Source organism: Plecotus auritus, assembly GCF_963455305.1.
Source record: "Plecotus auritus genome assembly, chromosome: 3".
Classification (NCBI taxonomy): Eukaryota; Metazoa; Chordata; class Mammalia; order Chiroptera; family Vespertilionidae; genus Plecotus; species Plecotus auritus.
Genome location: NC_137772.1, coordinates 91,781,750 through 91,798,790, shown reverse-complemented (window position 1 = coordinate 91,798,790; position 17,041 = coordinate 91,781,750). Strand labels below are relative to the sequence as shown.

General features: G+C 43.1%; 1 protein-coding gene across 1 annotated transcript in view; it reads left to right on the top strand.

Moving 5' to 3' along the window:
* Nucleotides 1-11,975: 11,975 nt before the first annotated feature.
* The window catches only part of SIAH3 (siah E3 ubiquitin protein ligase family member 3), an 84,252-nt gene continuing 79,186 nt past the window's right edge, over nucleotides 11,976-17,041 (top strand). Inside the window, exon 1 of the mRNA XM_080659288.1 lies at nucleotides 11,976-12,240. Within this exon, the coding sequence (XP_080515414.1) occupies nucleotides 12,106-12,240 (135 nt within the window). The 5' untranslated portion in view covers nucleotides 11,976-12,105. The remainder of the gene's footprint in view (nucleotides 12,241-17,041) is intronic.

Sequence of the window (17,041 nt, the reverse complement as noted above, 5' to 3'; positions counted from 1 at the left end):
CCCTCCTTTCATCACCTTCCTTTGCAGATAAAAAGGTCTGGAGGCTGGAGCCACGGGGAGGGAAGGAGGAGGAGGAAGACCAATCCTGTCCCTTTCCTCTCATCCTCCCACTCAAGTCCAGGCACAGTACAAACATAAGCATCTTTCAGCCATGTGAATGGGTGAGGGGCTGCAGTAACTGTCACAAGAAAGCATCCATGTGTTTTGACACTCAGGGATTGAAGCTATCAGAAAGATCTCCTCACTGCTGTTTGGAGCCATGGAAGGGAAAGTGACCACATGACACGAGGCCCTGAGCTCCTATTTGGTTCTAGGTGGATATAATATGAAAAACACCATTTGCCTTTCATTGATGACACTTCAAGTGTTATGGAAGTATGTACACTCAGACAATATCTGATACTTTAGTATTCTTTCCTATTTTCCTAGGAAATATTTACAGAATCATTCTGCCTCTTTATTTCTACTGGTTCCCCCTCCCCCTACCCTCTATAATGCCAGAAGCAGCTGCTGTTGCCTTGGCAACATTACAGAATAAACTTGTTGCTCTTGGACCATCTGTACCCAACCTGGGCTATGTTGAGGCTGTTTGTTTCCTTTTCCTGTTTTCATCCACCAAAGTCAGACTTCATTATTCAGATGCATGAGGGTTAATAGAATTTGTCTACCCATCACAGAGTCAGAAGGGCTGGGTCATGCCTTTGGGTTCTGGTCTTTCTTGTAGAATCCTTAGTAAAATATATGCCTGTTACTAGAGAGATGGGACACACAATCCAATGAAATCAGTCAGTGTTCTTGTAGGAAACAAAATGTCAATGGACAGAAGCACAGGGCCACCATGTGAAAAACAACAGCAGTTTTTAAATAATCTGCTTTTTCATGACTATAGACATATTTTTACTAATTTATCTATTTACTCTTATTCCAAAAGGGATATAATGCAGTGAATATAAAAATAATATTTGCATATTAAAACAGGTTTGGGAAATATAAAATATATTAAAATTACCAATAATTCTGCTGTCTATAGATAGACATTGTTATTATTTTTGTATTTTTTTCTTTTATGCTGTATGTTTCTTTAAAAATAAGGTGGATTTGTTTTATAAATACAATTTTTAAAATATGTTTTTACTGATTTTAGAGAGAGAGGAAGGAAAACAGAGAGAGCGAGAAACATTGATATGAGAGAGAAACATCAATCAGTTGCCTTCTACATGCTCTCAAACCAGGGATCAAACTGGAAACCTTTTGGTGCATGGGAAGATGCTCAACCAACTGAGTCACACTGATCAGGGCTATAAATACAATTATATATCCCTATTTTCCTAATTTAATATACACTGGACATGTTTGCATGCTATAAAAATTATTTGAAACATGATTTTTCCCTCTCACTTTCTCTCTCTTCTCTCCCCCATCCTCCCGTCTCTCTTTCCAATGTATTTATTTATTGAAGAACCTGATCATTTTTCCTGTAGAATTTCTTATAACCAGGCTTTTTCTAATGAATCTCCATGTTGTCATTTATCATGTTCCCCTGTCTCCTATATTTCCTAAAAATTGGTAGCTAAATCTAGAAGTTTGATCTGACTTCATGTTTGTTACTTTAGCAAGAATGCTTTGTAAACACTGTTGTAGACTTCCCAGGATGTACACAATACCAATTATACCGAGGTACAGTTCATGAAGAAAAGTAGAATAAGTGCCCAATTTATTCCCTTTATTTGCCAGTATCAACATGATGAATTAAGTGCCAAGCATGATCCAAAGTGGACTAATTAGTTTTTCTAGCACCATTATGAATGCATGGGTTTAATATTAGATGTGTTTTAATCCATTGCAGTTTGTTGGGGAGTAAGTTTATCCTTGACCCTACTTGCTGCACCAATTGTTGGAGTATTCACTCCTTGAATACAGCTCCACTACACAACTGTTGGGTCCGAGTCCCTCTGCCAGGGGCTGGACCTCCTTGGACACTGGGTAAGGGACAGAGAAGACATAAGAAGTCGTAGATGTATAAGAGAGTCTTTATTGTAGTCCAAGTAACCATGCTACCAAGTAGCCATCAGACAAAGCACTCTAGTCCAGTGGTCGGCAAACTGCGGCTCGCGAGCTGCTGTTTGCTGCTTTCTTGACTAACGACTTTGCCGACCACTGGTCTAGTGCTTGCTAATACAGTAGCAAACACAAGAACCATCCTAGCAAAAACAGCCAGCACCAGCTGGTCAGTAATACAACTTCCCTACAACACAGCTCCCAAAATAGGAGCTATACAAACATAGTAGCAGCAGCGCACCAGCTGGTCAGCAACATACCTTATACTAACTTAGACAAGAGAGACTCTATGCCAAATAGTGACCTCAGTATTTGGGCTACGGAAAGGCACACCTGCACAGTGTATAGATTGCTGCGTCCTTGCCTTTGCACCTGCGTATAGCAAATTAGCCTTAAAACACACTGATTAGGATTCCTACACTCAGAGTGGCCTTGAACATCAGGTGTACTCTATACAGGGCCACCACACAGTTGTTATTCTTTTTTAAAAATATATATTTTTTTATTTACTTCAGAGAGGAAGTGAGAGGGAGAGAGAGATAGAAACATCAATGATGAGAGAGAATCATGGATTGGCTGCCTCCTGCACACCCCACACTGGGGATCAAGCCCGCAACCTGGGCATGTGCCCTGACCTAGAATCGAACCATGACCTTCTGGTTCATAGGTCGCTGTGCAACCACTGAGCCATGCTGGCCAGGCAGTTGTTATTCTTAATCATGCTCCAATTGCCCTGTCTTCAGCCAGTGAGAGCCTCTTCACATTGCTTTCAATTCCTTTCTAGTATTCTATTTATTGCATCCTTACTTTCTGGTGTGATGAGGTATTCCAGATTCATCTTAAACATTTTCTGCTCCAGACCTAGAACTAGTCATTTCTTCAAGGAGATCTAGTTTGTTTTTTTATATAGAAACCACAATCTCTGTTTTAAGGTACTTATGTTTCAAGGTCTTTCCTGTCTGTGAACAGAATTAAGAAACTGCTTTTGCACTCCTCCTCCTCCTCTTCATAGTCATCCTCCTTCTCTTCCTCCTCTGCCTGCTCCCTAAAATGAAATACACCATTGCAATTATTGCCATTTGCATTCACCAATGCAATACCTGAGGTTCCTTTTTCTTTTCTTTTTTTAAAATATATTTTTATTGATTTTTTACAGAGAGGAAAGGAGAGGGATAAAGAGTTAGAAACATCGATGAGAGAGAAACATTGATCAGCTGCCTCCTGCACACTCCCTACTGGGGATGTGCTTGCAACCAAGGCACATGCCCTTGACTGGAATAGAACCTGGGACCCTTCAGTCTGCAGGCCAACGCTCTATCCACTGAGCAAAACTGGTTAGGGCTAGGCTCCTTTTTTCTTACATCAATTACACCAACATAATTACTCATTTTCTTCATCAACAATACACATATATCAAATTTCCCTAAAAGTTAATGGTTTAAAGAAATGAAAAACACTAATTACATCACAGTTTCTCAGGATCAGGAAATCAGAAGCCGCTTAGTTGTGCAGTTCTGGGTCAGAGTGTCCCATGAGATTGCAGACAATATGTCAGCTAGGGCGGTAGTCATGTGAAGGTATGACTGGGGCTGGAGATCTGCTTCCAAGGAGGCCTACTTACCTGGCTACCAAGTTGATGCTTGATGTTGACAGAAGACTTCAGTTGCTCTTAGAGGATTGTGTGAGGGTCCTTGAAATGTGGTTTCTAGCTTTTAACAAAGTAAGTAACTCAAGAGAGCAAGGTATAAATGGCAGTATTTTTATCTAGCCTCAAAAACCACACATTGTCATGTCTATCAGGTTCTGTTATTATAAGCAATTCACTTTGTCTGGGAGGAGAATTAGCCTCCATCCATTTAAAGGGGAATGTCAAAGAATGTCAAGCTTATTTATTTCCACTCTCTGGCTGCAACTTATTTATATTGCAAATGTGAAATAAACTCATCCCTTCCAAAGAATCCCCCAAAATCTCATTCTTTAATGGCATCAGCTTGAAGTCCAGGATCTTCGTTACCTACATCAGGTTACGATGTGGAGGAGACTCCTCTGATGTCTTAGAATAGAGCTCCTTGAGTGTAGTTCCTCACAATCTGAACACCTATGGTTTAAAGAGAAAAGTTATGTGTTACCTGCACACACACTTAACATACAATGGTGGGACAAGCATAGGGTAACTACTATAAACCACCCCCACCCCATTCAAAAGAGGAAAACTGAAGACACAAAGGAGCCTCCAACCATAGTAAAACCCATCAGGGCAAATGCTGAAGATTCCTTGACTAAAACACAAGGCCTAAAAATGAGTCTTCATAGCTCTCAGCTTCAGCCTCTGAGCTCTTGGTCATTCTTTCTTTTTCTTTTTTGTGAAAGGCAACCCTTGTTTTTTGCTGAATAGTTTTCTTAACTTGCTTCTTGCCTACAGAAGCTTTATGATCCAAAGGCCTCTTGTCATTTTATATTGACTCCGCCCCTTCCAATTCAAACATGTGGCATTTCTGCCTATTTAATTCTCTTAAAAACTTCATGGATCTTCTGTAATTCTTGTTAAGCCCACTGAGATGAAACCATATTCAACAAACTCTTTCAAAATAAGCCTTTATTTACCTTGGGCTTCTACTAGCAGTCTTTTCAACCTCATCAAAATTACAACTAAAATATAGAACAACCATCATTCAGAACCATCTGAAATCGGGCTGAATGGAAGTCCTACAACTAGAGAAGTAAAGAAGAAAGTACATAGGTAAGAGGGGCAGAGGCACAGAATGGGCTGGTTGACACTCATGTGTGGTGTGTTTTTTTTCTCAATCCTAAGGGATATCTCTGCTGCAGAGGCCTCTTGTGAGAAGCAAGGGGTCACAGCCCCACACCAGACCCCCAGCCTAAGATTCTAGAGATGGGAAGAGAAATAACCATAATTTCGAGTTGTAAAAACCAGCGGGGATTGTGGCTGAGTGATTTGGAAGCTGCTGTAGACCCAGGCAGTTCTTCCTAAAGGGCCAGTGCACCGACATAACAGGACTCATTCCCTCTGAGCACCAGTGCTGGGGTAGCTGCTTGGGGTGGGGTTGGGGGGATCCAAGGACATACAGAAAGGAACTGGATTGTCTGGCATTAAAGTAGGAACTTGGGGGTGGTTTTGTTGCAGATAGGGGTGCTCACATGGGTCATTGTTCCTATGCTGAGACCTCCCTTGTAGCAGAGCTGGCAGCCATATCTGAGTCTCCATCAGCCTGGCTCACACTGTTTGTTACACCCTGGTGATTCCCTGAGACCCCAACTCATCCAATTTGCAGTCCCACCCAAGCTGTTTGCAGCATTTTTTTCCATATGAATGGCCTGTCCCAGCTCAGGCTTCAGACTTTCCTAAAATCTCTCAAACAAGCAGCAGCTAGCACCAGCATGCCCCATACCTATCAATAAGAGGCCCAAGACCCAGCACTAGTACCAGCATGCCTTGCTTCACAGCTTGGCCTCTCCAAGGCACTTCTAAGCCCAATAAAAGTAGCAGCCATCTACAGATCTCTCTGTAACTCCTGCTGGGTGGTCCCAGGCAGTGGCTGACTTTGCACCTCTTGGGAGGCCCCAGAGCCAGTGCACCCAGTGGATAACTTCAGACCATACCAGATTACAAATCTACACATCCACAAGTGACACACTCAAGGAGAAGACTCAGTGAGCACCAAAGCCCCACTGAAGCAAGTCCTGCTCCATAGGGGTGTCTTCTGCACAGCAGCTTTTCCATTGTATTTCAGCTGTTCCTCACAGCCAATTAACCTAGAGGTCATTTCCTTTCAGTGACACTAACAATAATCAAGGCTCAACTACAACAAGACTGTACACACAGGAGTGCACCTAGAGTGCCCAGCTCAGGTGACTGGAAAGGCTGAGCCACTGGGCCCTACAGGACACCTACTACACAAGGCCACTCTACCAATTCCAGGAAACATAGCAGCTCTACCTAATACATAGAAACAAACACAGTGAAGCAGCCAAAATGTGAAGACAAAGAAACATGTCACAAATGAAAAAACAGAAGAAAACTCCAGAAAAATAACTGAATGAAATGGAAGCAAGCAAACTACTAGATACAGAGTTCAAAAGAATGTTTATAAGGTAGCTTAAGGATATTAATGAGATCTTCAAGAGACATAGTGAGACTTTCAAGGATCTTAGTGAGAATTTCAAGTACTGTAGTGAGAACATCAAAGATATGAAAAAGGACTAGTCAGAAATTAAGCATACACTAAGTGAAATAAAGGATAATTTACAGGGATTCAACAATAAAGTAGAGGGTGCTGAGAATCAAATCAGTGATATAGAATATGAGGAAGCAAAAAACACCCAATCAGAAGAGCAAAAAGAAAAAAAAATCCAAAAATATGAAGATAGTGTAAGGAGTCTCTGGGGCAACTTCAAGCGTACCAACATCCACATTATGGGAGTGCCAGAAGGAGAAGAGAGAGTGCAAAATATTGAAAACCTATTTGAAGAAATAATTACAGAAAACTCTCCCTACTGGTGAAAGAAATAGATTTACAAGTCCAGGAAGCTCAGAGAGTCCCAAACAAGAGGAACCCAAAGAGGCCCACACCAAGACACATCATAATTAAAATGCCAAGAGTTAAAGACAAAGAGAGAATCTTAAAAGCAGCAAGAGAAAAGCAGTTAGTTATCTACAAGGGAGTGTCCATAATGTTATCAGCTGATTTCTTAGCAAAAACACTTCAGACCAGGAGAGATTGGCATGCAATATTCAATGTAATAAAAAGCCAGGACCAACAACCAAGAGTACTTTATCCAACAGGGCTATCATTTAAATTGAAGGTGAAATAAAGAACTTCCCAGACCAAAAAAAATCTAAAGGAGTTCATTACCACCAAACCAGTATTGAAAGAAATGCTAAAGGGCTTGCTTTAAGAAGAGAGAGAGAGAGAGAGAGAGAGAGAGAGAGAGAGAGAGAGAGAGAGAGAAGGGGAGAGGAACATAGGTATAAAGAATAAAATGTCAATTAATAAGTACCTACAAATAATAGTCTTAAATGTAAACAAATTAAATGGTCTAATCAAAAGACATAGGGGAGCTAAATGGATAATAAAACATGACCCATATATATGCTGTCTACAAGAGAACCACCTCAGAACAAAAAGACATACACAGAATGAAAGTAAAGTGATGAAAAAATATTTCATGCAAATGGAAGCAAACAAAAAAGAACCTGGGGTAGCAATATTTATACCTGACAAAATAGACTTGAAAACAAAGGACATAAAAGAGACAAAGAAGGTCACTACATAATAATAAAGAAATCAATCCAACAAGAGGATATAACCTTTTCCCTTGACAGTGTGGCTCAGTTGATTGGAGTGTTGTCCCATACACCAAAGATGGCAGATTCAATTCCTGGTCAGGGCACATACTCTGTTTGGGGGTTCAATCCCCAGTTTGGGTGCATGTAGGTGGCAGCTTATTGATGTTTCTTTCTCACATCAGGTATGTATCTATCTATCTATCCATCCATCATCTATCTACTTACCTATCTATCTATTATCTCCCTTCCTCTCTTTAAAATCAATATTTTTTTAAAAAAGAGGATATAACCCTTGTAAATATCTATGTATCCAACACAGGAGCACCTAAGTATATAAAGAAAATCTTTTCTTCCCCCATGCCAATTATCAGTCTTTTTATTTTTATTTTATTTTTTATTCTGGTGTTTTAGGTGTTGTTTTTTTTTAATCTTTATTGTTTAAAGTATTATATAGGTCCTCCTTTTCCCCCATTAACCTCTTCCAGCTCACTCCTGTCCTCACCCCCCTCACCCCCAGGCCCTCACCACCCCATTGTCCGTGTCCACAGGTTATGCATATATGCATACAAGTTCATTGGTCTCTTCCCACCCATCCTCCCCTGCCTTCCCTCTGAGGTTCAACAGTCTGTTCATGCTTCTATGGTGTTGGAAAAATTGGACAGATACAACCAAAAAAGGAAACTAGGCCATCAACTTACACCTTACACAAGAATAAAAACCACAAAAATCCTAGAAGAAAACATAGGCAGTAAAAACTGAGACATCTATCATAGCAATATTTTTGCTCATATTTCCTCAGGCAAGGGAAACAAAAAAAAAAGTAAACAAATGAGACTAAATCAAACTAAAAAGCTTTTGCACAGCAAAGGATACATCAACAAAATGAAAAGGGAATCGCCCTAACCGGTTTGGCTCAGTGGATAGAGCGTCAGCCTGAGGACTCAGGGGTCCCAGGTTCGATTCCAGTCAAGGGCATGTACCCTGGTTGTGGGCACATCCCCAGTAGGGGGTGTGCAGGAGGCAGCTGATCGATGTTTCTCTCTCATTGATGTTTCTAACTCTCTATCCCTCTCTCTTCCTCTGTGTAAAAAAATCAATAAAATATATTTAAAAAAAAAAAAATGAAAAGGGAATCACCAATGAATGGGAGAACATATTTGCCTACGGTACATCTGATAAGGGATTTATCTCCAAAATACGTAAATAACTTATGCAATGCAACACCAGGAAGACAAACAACCCAATTAAAAAATGGGCAAAAGACCTGAATAGACACTTCTCCAAAGAGGACATACAGATGGCCAATAGACATATGAAAAAAATGCTCAGCATCGCTAATCATTAGAGAGATACAAATTAAAAGGACAATGAGGTATCACCTCACACCTGCCAGAAAGGCTATCATCAACAAATCAACAAACAACAAGTGCTGGCGAGGATGTGGAGGGAAGGGAACACTAGTGCACTACTGGTGGGAATACAGACTAATGCAGCCACTGTGGAAAACAGTATCGAGTTTCCTCAAAAAATTAAATATGGAACTGCCATCTGACCCAGTGATCCCACTTCTGGGAATACATCCTACAAATCCTGAAACATCAATCAGAAAGAATATATGCACCCCTACGTTCACAGCAGCATAATTTACAATAGCTAAGATCTGGAAACATCCCAAGTGCCCATCAGTAGATGAGTGAATGAAAAAACTGTTGTACATTTACACAATACTACTTGGCTGTAAAAATGAAGGAAATCTTACCCTTTGGGACAACATGGATGGAACTGGAGATTATTATACTAATTATTATACTAAGTAAAATAAGCCAGTCAGAGAAAGACAAATACCATATGATCTCACTTATATATGGAATTTAATGAACAAAATAAACTGATGAACAAAATAGAAACAGAGCCATGGATACATGGAACAGACTGACTGCTATCAGAGGGCAGGAATGTGGGAGGACTGGATGAAAGAAAGTGAAGGGAGTAGCCAAAAAGCATATGTATAAGACATAGACAGAGACAACAGTATGGTGATAGCCCGAGGGAAAAGGGTAGGGGCTCAGTAGAGGTGGGCAAAGGGGTGAGGAATGGGGGCTGAAAGAGACTTTGCTTGGGGTTAATGGGTACAGGATGCAGCATGCAGTTGATGTTTTATTGAGTTGTACACTTGAAACTTGTATGGTTTTTTAAACCAGTGTCATCCCATTAAATTCAATTAATAAAATATTTTTTAAAAGAGACTGACATAGAGCAGTTTTGAATACAGAGTTAGAGCAAGGAGTCAAGTCTGAGACCAAGGTAACAAAACCACAATAGCAGGTCTGTGGCATTATTCTCACCACTGATGTCAAAATACACTCCTTAGCCCTTTGACCCTCACTCCCAGGCCAGGTCACTAGGTGATATCAGGAACACTAACCTTTAAGAACATAGCAGGAGCCAAGTTCACTCTTGTCATGCCCTCTGCTTCCATGACCCTGGATGACAGCATGAATATCAGTGGGAGGAAATATTTCATGGAGCAAAAAGAAAAAACATACTGCCAAATAATCACCCTTCCACCAAGGTGCTCATTGGACTCAAGTTATTTCAAGGCACTGTGCTGGGTATTTCTAGATACATCGTCTTAGTCTTCACAATGACCTTGGAAAAAACAAATTTCTATTATTCTCTTGTGATACGTGTGGAAACCAAGCTTTAAAAGGGTTAAGAAACCTGTCTAAGGCTGCACAAAGGGAGAAACAAAAACACAATAGTTCCATTCTAACAAAGGATGGAGAAGAGGGAAGTTTGGACCTTTATGAATTATTAGATATGTTTTTAAGAAATCTATGAAGTTGCAATCTTACTTGTATCTTTTAAAAAAAGTAAGGCAATTAAAAAACGTTGAATTTTTTTTTCAGCTGAACACTAAAATACTGATTGTTCTGGAAAATAAAAGCTTTAGAGAGAGATGCTGGTATTGTGGGCCAGCAACCTTGTTTACAAACTGTTTAATGACTAGGTGCAGGGACTCATATCCTATAAATGTATCATATTGATCAGATCCTAATCAGTTAAAAAATTGTCATCTTCTAGGTTTGTGCCAGTGCAATTATTTTAGAAAGTACCAGGTTTCCATTTTAATTGGTGCCTGGCTTATTTGTCTCTTAAGACATTTGGTTTGGTTTAAAATTAAATTAAAACTAATACCTGGGCTTCGAGCTGGTTTCAGTAAACCCGTTCATTTTTTTTCCCTATATCTTAATGTGTTGTTGATTTAATTGCCTGACCAGGTCACAGAATAGGTGTCCCACATGTATGTACTAGTACACTTTCATATATTACAACCCAAGCTCTATAGCCAGAGCAGAGTGAGAGCCATTCTGGAAGGAGCAATGGGCTCACAACTCTGGATGCAATTCAGGCGCAAGGCCCATGCTCACCCAGGCACACTGGATTTGGGCTGACTTTTAATAGAAAAACAACCAAAGAAGAGGGGAGACACAACACTCAACCCTCCTGCTGTAGTCGGGAAGGCTGCCTATTCCCTGAAACTATAACTCCTCCAGTGCTGCTAGGAGCCTTTCTTCCAGAACATGCGAGTGGGCTTACTCCCCCTCCCCCAGCCCCAGTCGGAAGAGAGAGCAGTGCAGTCTGAGGACTAGAATGCCCTCTGCCTGCTCGGCCCAGAAACGTGCTGCTGGCATTCGCAGGCACACGCAAATGATGTGGTATGTGTGCTCTTACTTTCTATTTTAACGTATCCAGCAATTTAGTGGTTAATTAGCAATTGGCTGCCCACCAATATGCAAATGAATGACAAGCAAAGTCCCTCTGCATCTGTAATTATTTTGCTGATTTACAAGCCACTTTCCTCTCTGTGTAGGTTTTCTGTGGTGTGCATTCATGCATCAGGGATTTCATTATTTTTAGAAGCATACTCAGTGCATTTTTATGCTTTAATATCTTCAGGCTTCAGTAATTACAGTATTATGGATATATATATATATATATATATATATATATATATAGTCTGTTTTCCTTGTGTGGAATTCTTTTTTTCTTTCCTTTTTATAAAGAGTGGAGAGTAAGATTTTTTCAAGGGGCTGAAACTCGAATTGCAGAGAGGGTCAGAACGCAAGATTAAAAGATGTATGTTTCTTCCCCTGCCAAATCCTTATCTGGAATCAGAGGAGTCTTGTAATATTTGATTTTTTTCCCAAGCAGCTCTGGTGAGTCGAGCCACGATCAGCGTTATCCATCTGCCTACTTTGGAACAGGCTGTTTTACTATTTAGAGGTTGAAACGCTTTACGTTTTTGCCAGCCCATTAAGAAAGGCTCTTATGTTAAATTAAGTCAATTAATAAATGGAGACACATTAAGCAATCAATTTTGTCAGCCGATCTCCCCAGCATTATGTATGGTTGGCTGTAATCACAAGATAAATGCAATGTGCTGATCTATGGTAATGTTCAATAATACATTCTCCGCCAGGCTCAATTCATCAGGGAGTTTCAGTAGGGGAGGCATTTGTTATTGGCTGTCTCTGCACCTCAAGGATAACACTTCTGTCCTTTTGATTGGCCGCCTCACTGCTGCAAGATTCTAACCATCTTGTTTTGATGATGAATATGAAGGCTCGCTAAGCCGGTCTGGAGCGGAGTGTCTCAGCGGCTGCGCTCCTTCCAGAGCCCAAGGACTTACAGCTGCGTCGCTGCCTTCCTGTGCCAACGACCCCCCAAAAGTTGTGATGCTTTTCTTTACCCAGTGCTTTGGAGCTGTGTTAGATCTCATTCACCTCCGCTTTCAGCACTACAAGGCTAAACGGGTGTTCTCCGCCGCTGGCCAACTTGTCTGCGTCGTAAACCCCACGCACAACCTGAAGGTGAGCTGCTCTCTATGGTTCAATATTCACGCCGCTAGGGTTCAAGTCCTTTCTCCTCCCGCGCGTGCACGGAGTGACCCTCCCGCGCGTGCACGGAGCTCCTGGCTAAGGCTCTTTCGCTGGTGCCAGGACCGTGTTTGGGACTCAGAGGTTGACTCGCTCATTCTGTGCTGTCGTGGCGGTTTGCTTTCCCGCCTGACTGGCCAGGACAGCTGGAGTGATGGTCTAGTTTCCTTCCCCCAAGCGTCAGCCCAAGAGTTTGATGGGGGTCAGAAGTGGAGGTGGCGGAGGGATTAGGGGGCGTCCCCGCCCCCCTCTCTCAGATATTTGTAGGCAAATGTTCAGCAGACAGGGTTGAAAAGTTACCCAAATTGCAGCCTGTCCCATGTGTTTGCAAAAGCAGGCAAGCACATGGATTTTGGAAGCCCCCTCGGGCTGCCACGGAAGTAACAGGGCAGAAACACCCAGCCAAGGACCTGGGGGTCGGCAAGGGAGGCTCTATGTTCCTTGTGCTCAGACTCGGCTTGAGTGAGTGAGCATATGTGTGAATGAGAGGGGCGGGGGGGAGTGTCAGGAGTTTGTGTTTGCTTCCTGCGAGCTAGATACCTCACCCCAACCCCCCTCCCCGCCCCCTTGCACCGAGGACAGGAGGAGGCAGACTTGCTTCAGTTGTACAATAATGAGACTGCTCCGAGCTGCTGTCTGAGTCACCGCAGGCGGCTGCGGGTGCTGTGCTGCCTGCGGCCGCCCGGCTGCGCGTCTGGCGCCACTGCCTCTGCATTTGTGCCTTCAGGTCAATGCTCTTTAGAAGAACAGCCAAAATATGGGATCCTGGAGGACCGCACCACATCCCGGCCAAGAATGATGGGGAAATGAATCAAGAGCCACTAGCTAGGAAGATGGGAAAGCAGGGCAGTAGTGGAGGAGCAGAGCGGGGTGAGGGGCGGGGGGTAGCTGAACTCCCGAAATATGAAACAGCCATCATGACTCTGTGCTAAAATAAATGATGGACTCATTGGGAGTTGCTTTCCTGTCCTCACTATGCCCAGGGCTGAGAGATAGGGGGAAGGGCACCTCTGTAGGAAGAATGTGCTGGAATAAACTCTATGGGGATAGAGCTGTTATTCTGACCACTGACTGATCTTGGGCAGGAAGGGAGTTGCTTGTTGCTCATCACTTTATAAACTCCTAGAAAGAGTTAGACTCTTCTCGGTCGGATCACTGCAAGTCAATGCTGGTGGGTGCCTCCAACACCCCCCCCCCCCCCCCCCGCCGCCCCAATTTCTGCAAGTCCCTAGAAGGGACAGCTGCCTGGAGCCCCTGGGGCCATTGTCACGGCCACTCCTGGGTGGAGGGGTGATGGCTTGCTCTGGACCCTATGATGAACTGGCATTCTGCGGTACCCAAGCTGTGGCTAACACTGTCTCACGCAACCTCTCCCTCTCTTGTCCCCCTGCTCTCTCTTGCTTTCTATCTCTCTCTTTCTCCTCATTTCACTATTTCTTTTATGGCTTAGTTTTATAAATGAGAATTCACCACTAGTCATCCCTGGCAAAGCAAGTGTATGGTGTACATATTAAAATATGATTCTGAATTCCATTTCATGGCCACTTTTGAGACTACATTCAAAACTCCCATTATTTTGTCACTTTACATTGGTTTGTTCCCTGTGGCAAGACATTTTGTTTACTCCTGTTTTGCATTTCAATATATCTGAAAATTTTTTATGAGATTTAGCATTCCCAAAGTTTGGATTTCTATGGCTCATTGCCTACTGCTGATGGTGGAGGAGCAGAGGGGCGCTCAGATCTTGGTGTGGGGTGGGTGCAATGCATTTGCGTATATTTTTCAGTGATGTGTGCCTGGATATTGACAAGTAGTTCTGCTGCCTGAGTCCAGGAGTACAGAGTCAGGAGGTCATGGGTCAGCTCTGATGAGCTGTGTGACCTCAGGTCTCATCCTCTCTGAGCCTTTCAAAATGAACATACAAATACCTATGCTGCCTCCTCCATGGCTCTGTGAGGCTGAAAAGAGATACTAGAGGTGGATGTGCTTTATAACACTCTCCTTAAAAAAAAAATTATGTTATTGCACATAATATGTAAGGATTCATTAGGAACTTCAAAAGTTGTCACTTAAAGCCTTTAGCCAACTTAGAAACGCTATAAGCAGTAACATAAAAATAGGTGACATATGCTTTTAGAGGCTATTTTCCATGGCTCATTTTTTCAAATACATTCTCATTTGGCTTTCCACTTTCCATAAAAAACTACTTAAGAGATTGGCTCAGATGAGCTTCACTGCAGGTAAGCAAAGCAAGTTGAGTGCCGCTAATGCAACCAGAGGGTGCAGCAGAACAAACGAGATTCACAGAGGCTGTGCCAGGCAGAGGCACCTCTGCAGCCCAGGCAGCCTCCGTGGAGATGCAGATAACACCTTGTGCTCCTCCACCATCCAGGTGGTGCATCAGGTAAATCTTACCTGCTTCTCAAACCTGAGGGCTAACAGTCATTTGCAGAGCTTTTAAAGGACCAATTCCACAGGAGCATTGCGGCTCCCATCACTTATATTAAAAAATACATAAAACCTCAAAAGAAAAGTGCTCCTTGTAAGCATTAATTTCCATAGACAGACCACAGAAATATGCCTAGGATATAATAAGCTGCAACCCATATGGGGAAAAATTCTTTCAAAGAAAAAAAAAAGCTGTGGCAATGTTCACCCAGAATAGCTATTGATCTGTGGTGCTTCCCACACTCTGTAGGACACTGGTACCTGGGTTGGTGACTAAGGGCACAGAGACTGCAACCTTACTTTCAGGTGGCATGCAGCTACCTAAGAGGGCTGGGAAGACTGTGTTTTTTGCTTTGTTTTCTTTTGTGGAAACATTTTTGCACTTCGTCCTTCCCTGGGATTTCCTGATAATGCTGACAGTATTTTAGGACCTGAGGCAAGTGCTGAGTTATAATAAAAATTCACTTTCTGAGCAGAGAAAAATGTGCTTGTATAGGTCACCTTCATTCTCAATCTTATTATGGCAATTACTTAGTAACCTGGGATTCCTTCAAAGCTGGTATCTTTCCTTCTAAATGGAAGGCAGAAGACTTCCCAGGAATGCAGACACCCTAGTTAAAGTCATTAAGCCCCTTCATCCCACCTAATTAAAAGAGATGTTTAGTGTAGCTGACCTAGAATATGAGGGGCCTCTGCTTTAAGCAAGTCCTAGGCAGGGCAAGGATCTATAGCAGAGCTGCCTCTGTAGAGTGCAAACGACACTGTCTGTCTGTCTGTCTGTCTGTCTGTCTGTCTGTCTGTTTGTCTCTGCCTGTAAGGAGGGCTCTTTGCACAGACGATGCCTCCACTTCTCCTTCCTACGCTATGAAAGTGACCAGTGCCAAGAAGCCAGTGTTCTTGGCTGGCGGCCCCCTGCTTCTTCATTCACAGAGATTACTGAAGTGCAGCCAGCGAGCCCAGGCTGGCACCAGTGAGGGCTCTGACTCTTGGTCTAGATTCAGCACTCCTTTCTCCCTCATGTCTTTTTCTTGTTTCCAAATCCAAAGTGCCTTTCTCTCCTAGCTCCTCTCCCGTCCACCCTAGCTGCTTCTATAATGCCTGCCCTGGGCAGCCCTCCCTCTTCCTCCCCATCTCCAGAGGTGCCCTTGGAGGGGTGGACTGGACGCAGGCTTCCTGAGTTCCTGAACCTAGGCTTCTCCAGGGAAGGATCTGTAGTGGCGGCACAGCCCCTCTGGGGTGGGTCCACAGCCCTTCCCAAGCAGATAGAAGCTGAGCTGAGGCCGGCTGGGCAACTTCCTCCTCTTAACCACAGCCGCTGATAAACCAGTTCCTGAAAGAAGACTAGTTAGACACTTTCTGAGAAACTTGCAAGAGGCCCTTGTTAGTGTCAGTATCATTGCTGAGACCCCTCCCCACCGCCCCCCATTCCCTCCCAGCATCCAGAAGTGAGGGCTTAACCCCCTCACCTCTACTGGGAGGCAATTCACGCCTCTATTCAGCCTCCCCAGAGTTCTTCTCTATTGTATGTAACCAGTTAACCTTGGGTTTACCCAAAGGCACACACAATGGTGGGAGGGGCATATGGGACAATAATGACTTTTAAGTGCCTGACAGATACTAAATAGAAAACTAGGGCATTTTTAGTACCATAACTTGAAGCAATCACACGACTTTTATTCTAAGACCAACCTATGTGGATGAAGTATGTTGAGTGATGTGGGGGATGGATGGGGGGTTGGGGGTGGGGGGTGCATGGAGGAGGAGGAGGATCATCGAAGGAGGGAGCCAAGAAGAAAAGTGTGGCAAAGCCAAACATTGCCCCTACTTTTATGGAATAATCTTTGGAAGTCCCATGGGCCTTAGGGCTTTCACTAACTCTGCTTGATACAGCACACCAGGCAGCCAAATGAGAGCTAAAGACCTGGGCATTGTTTTTAGAAATTTAGAGGCGGCCTTTGGAGTGTGCAGCCTGAATATCTTATTAAAGCAGTTAAAGGCTCTGACAAGATTGTTTAATCCTGTAGTTACTCAGTTCTTATTGATATAGCCACCTCGGAGAGCCCCATTCTGAGTTCTTTAGAAATAATACCACCTTCCTTCTGCTGTCCAGGCTTGAGCCTCCTCACAGCTCATTAGCACCTTCCAGGCAGGAAGGATAAGGGAGGGGCTGGAGCTAGTGGTGCTCACTCCAGGAGCTTAACTCTAAAGGCTTCCCCTGCAGCCTCTTCCAGCCCTTTGGTTTCTGTGAATATTGTATGATATTCTACTCTGTGGGCACAGAGCAATC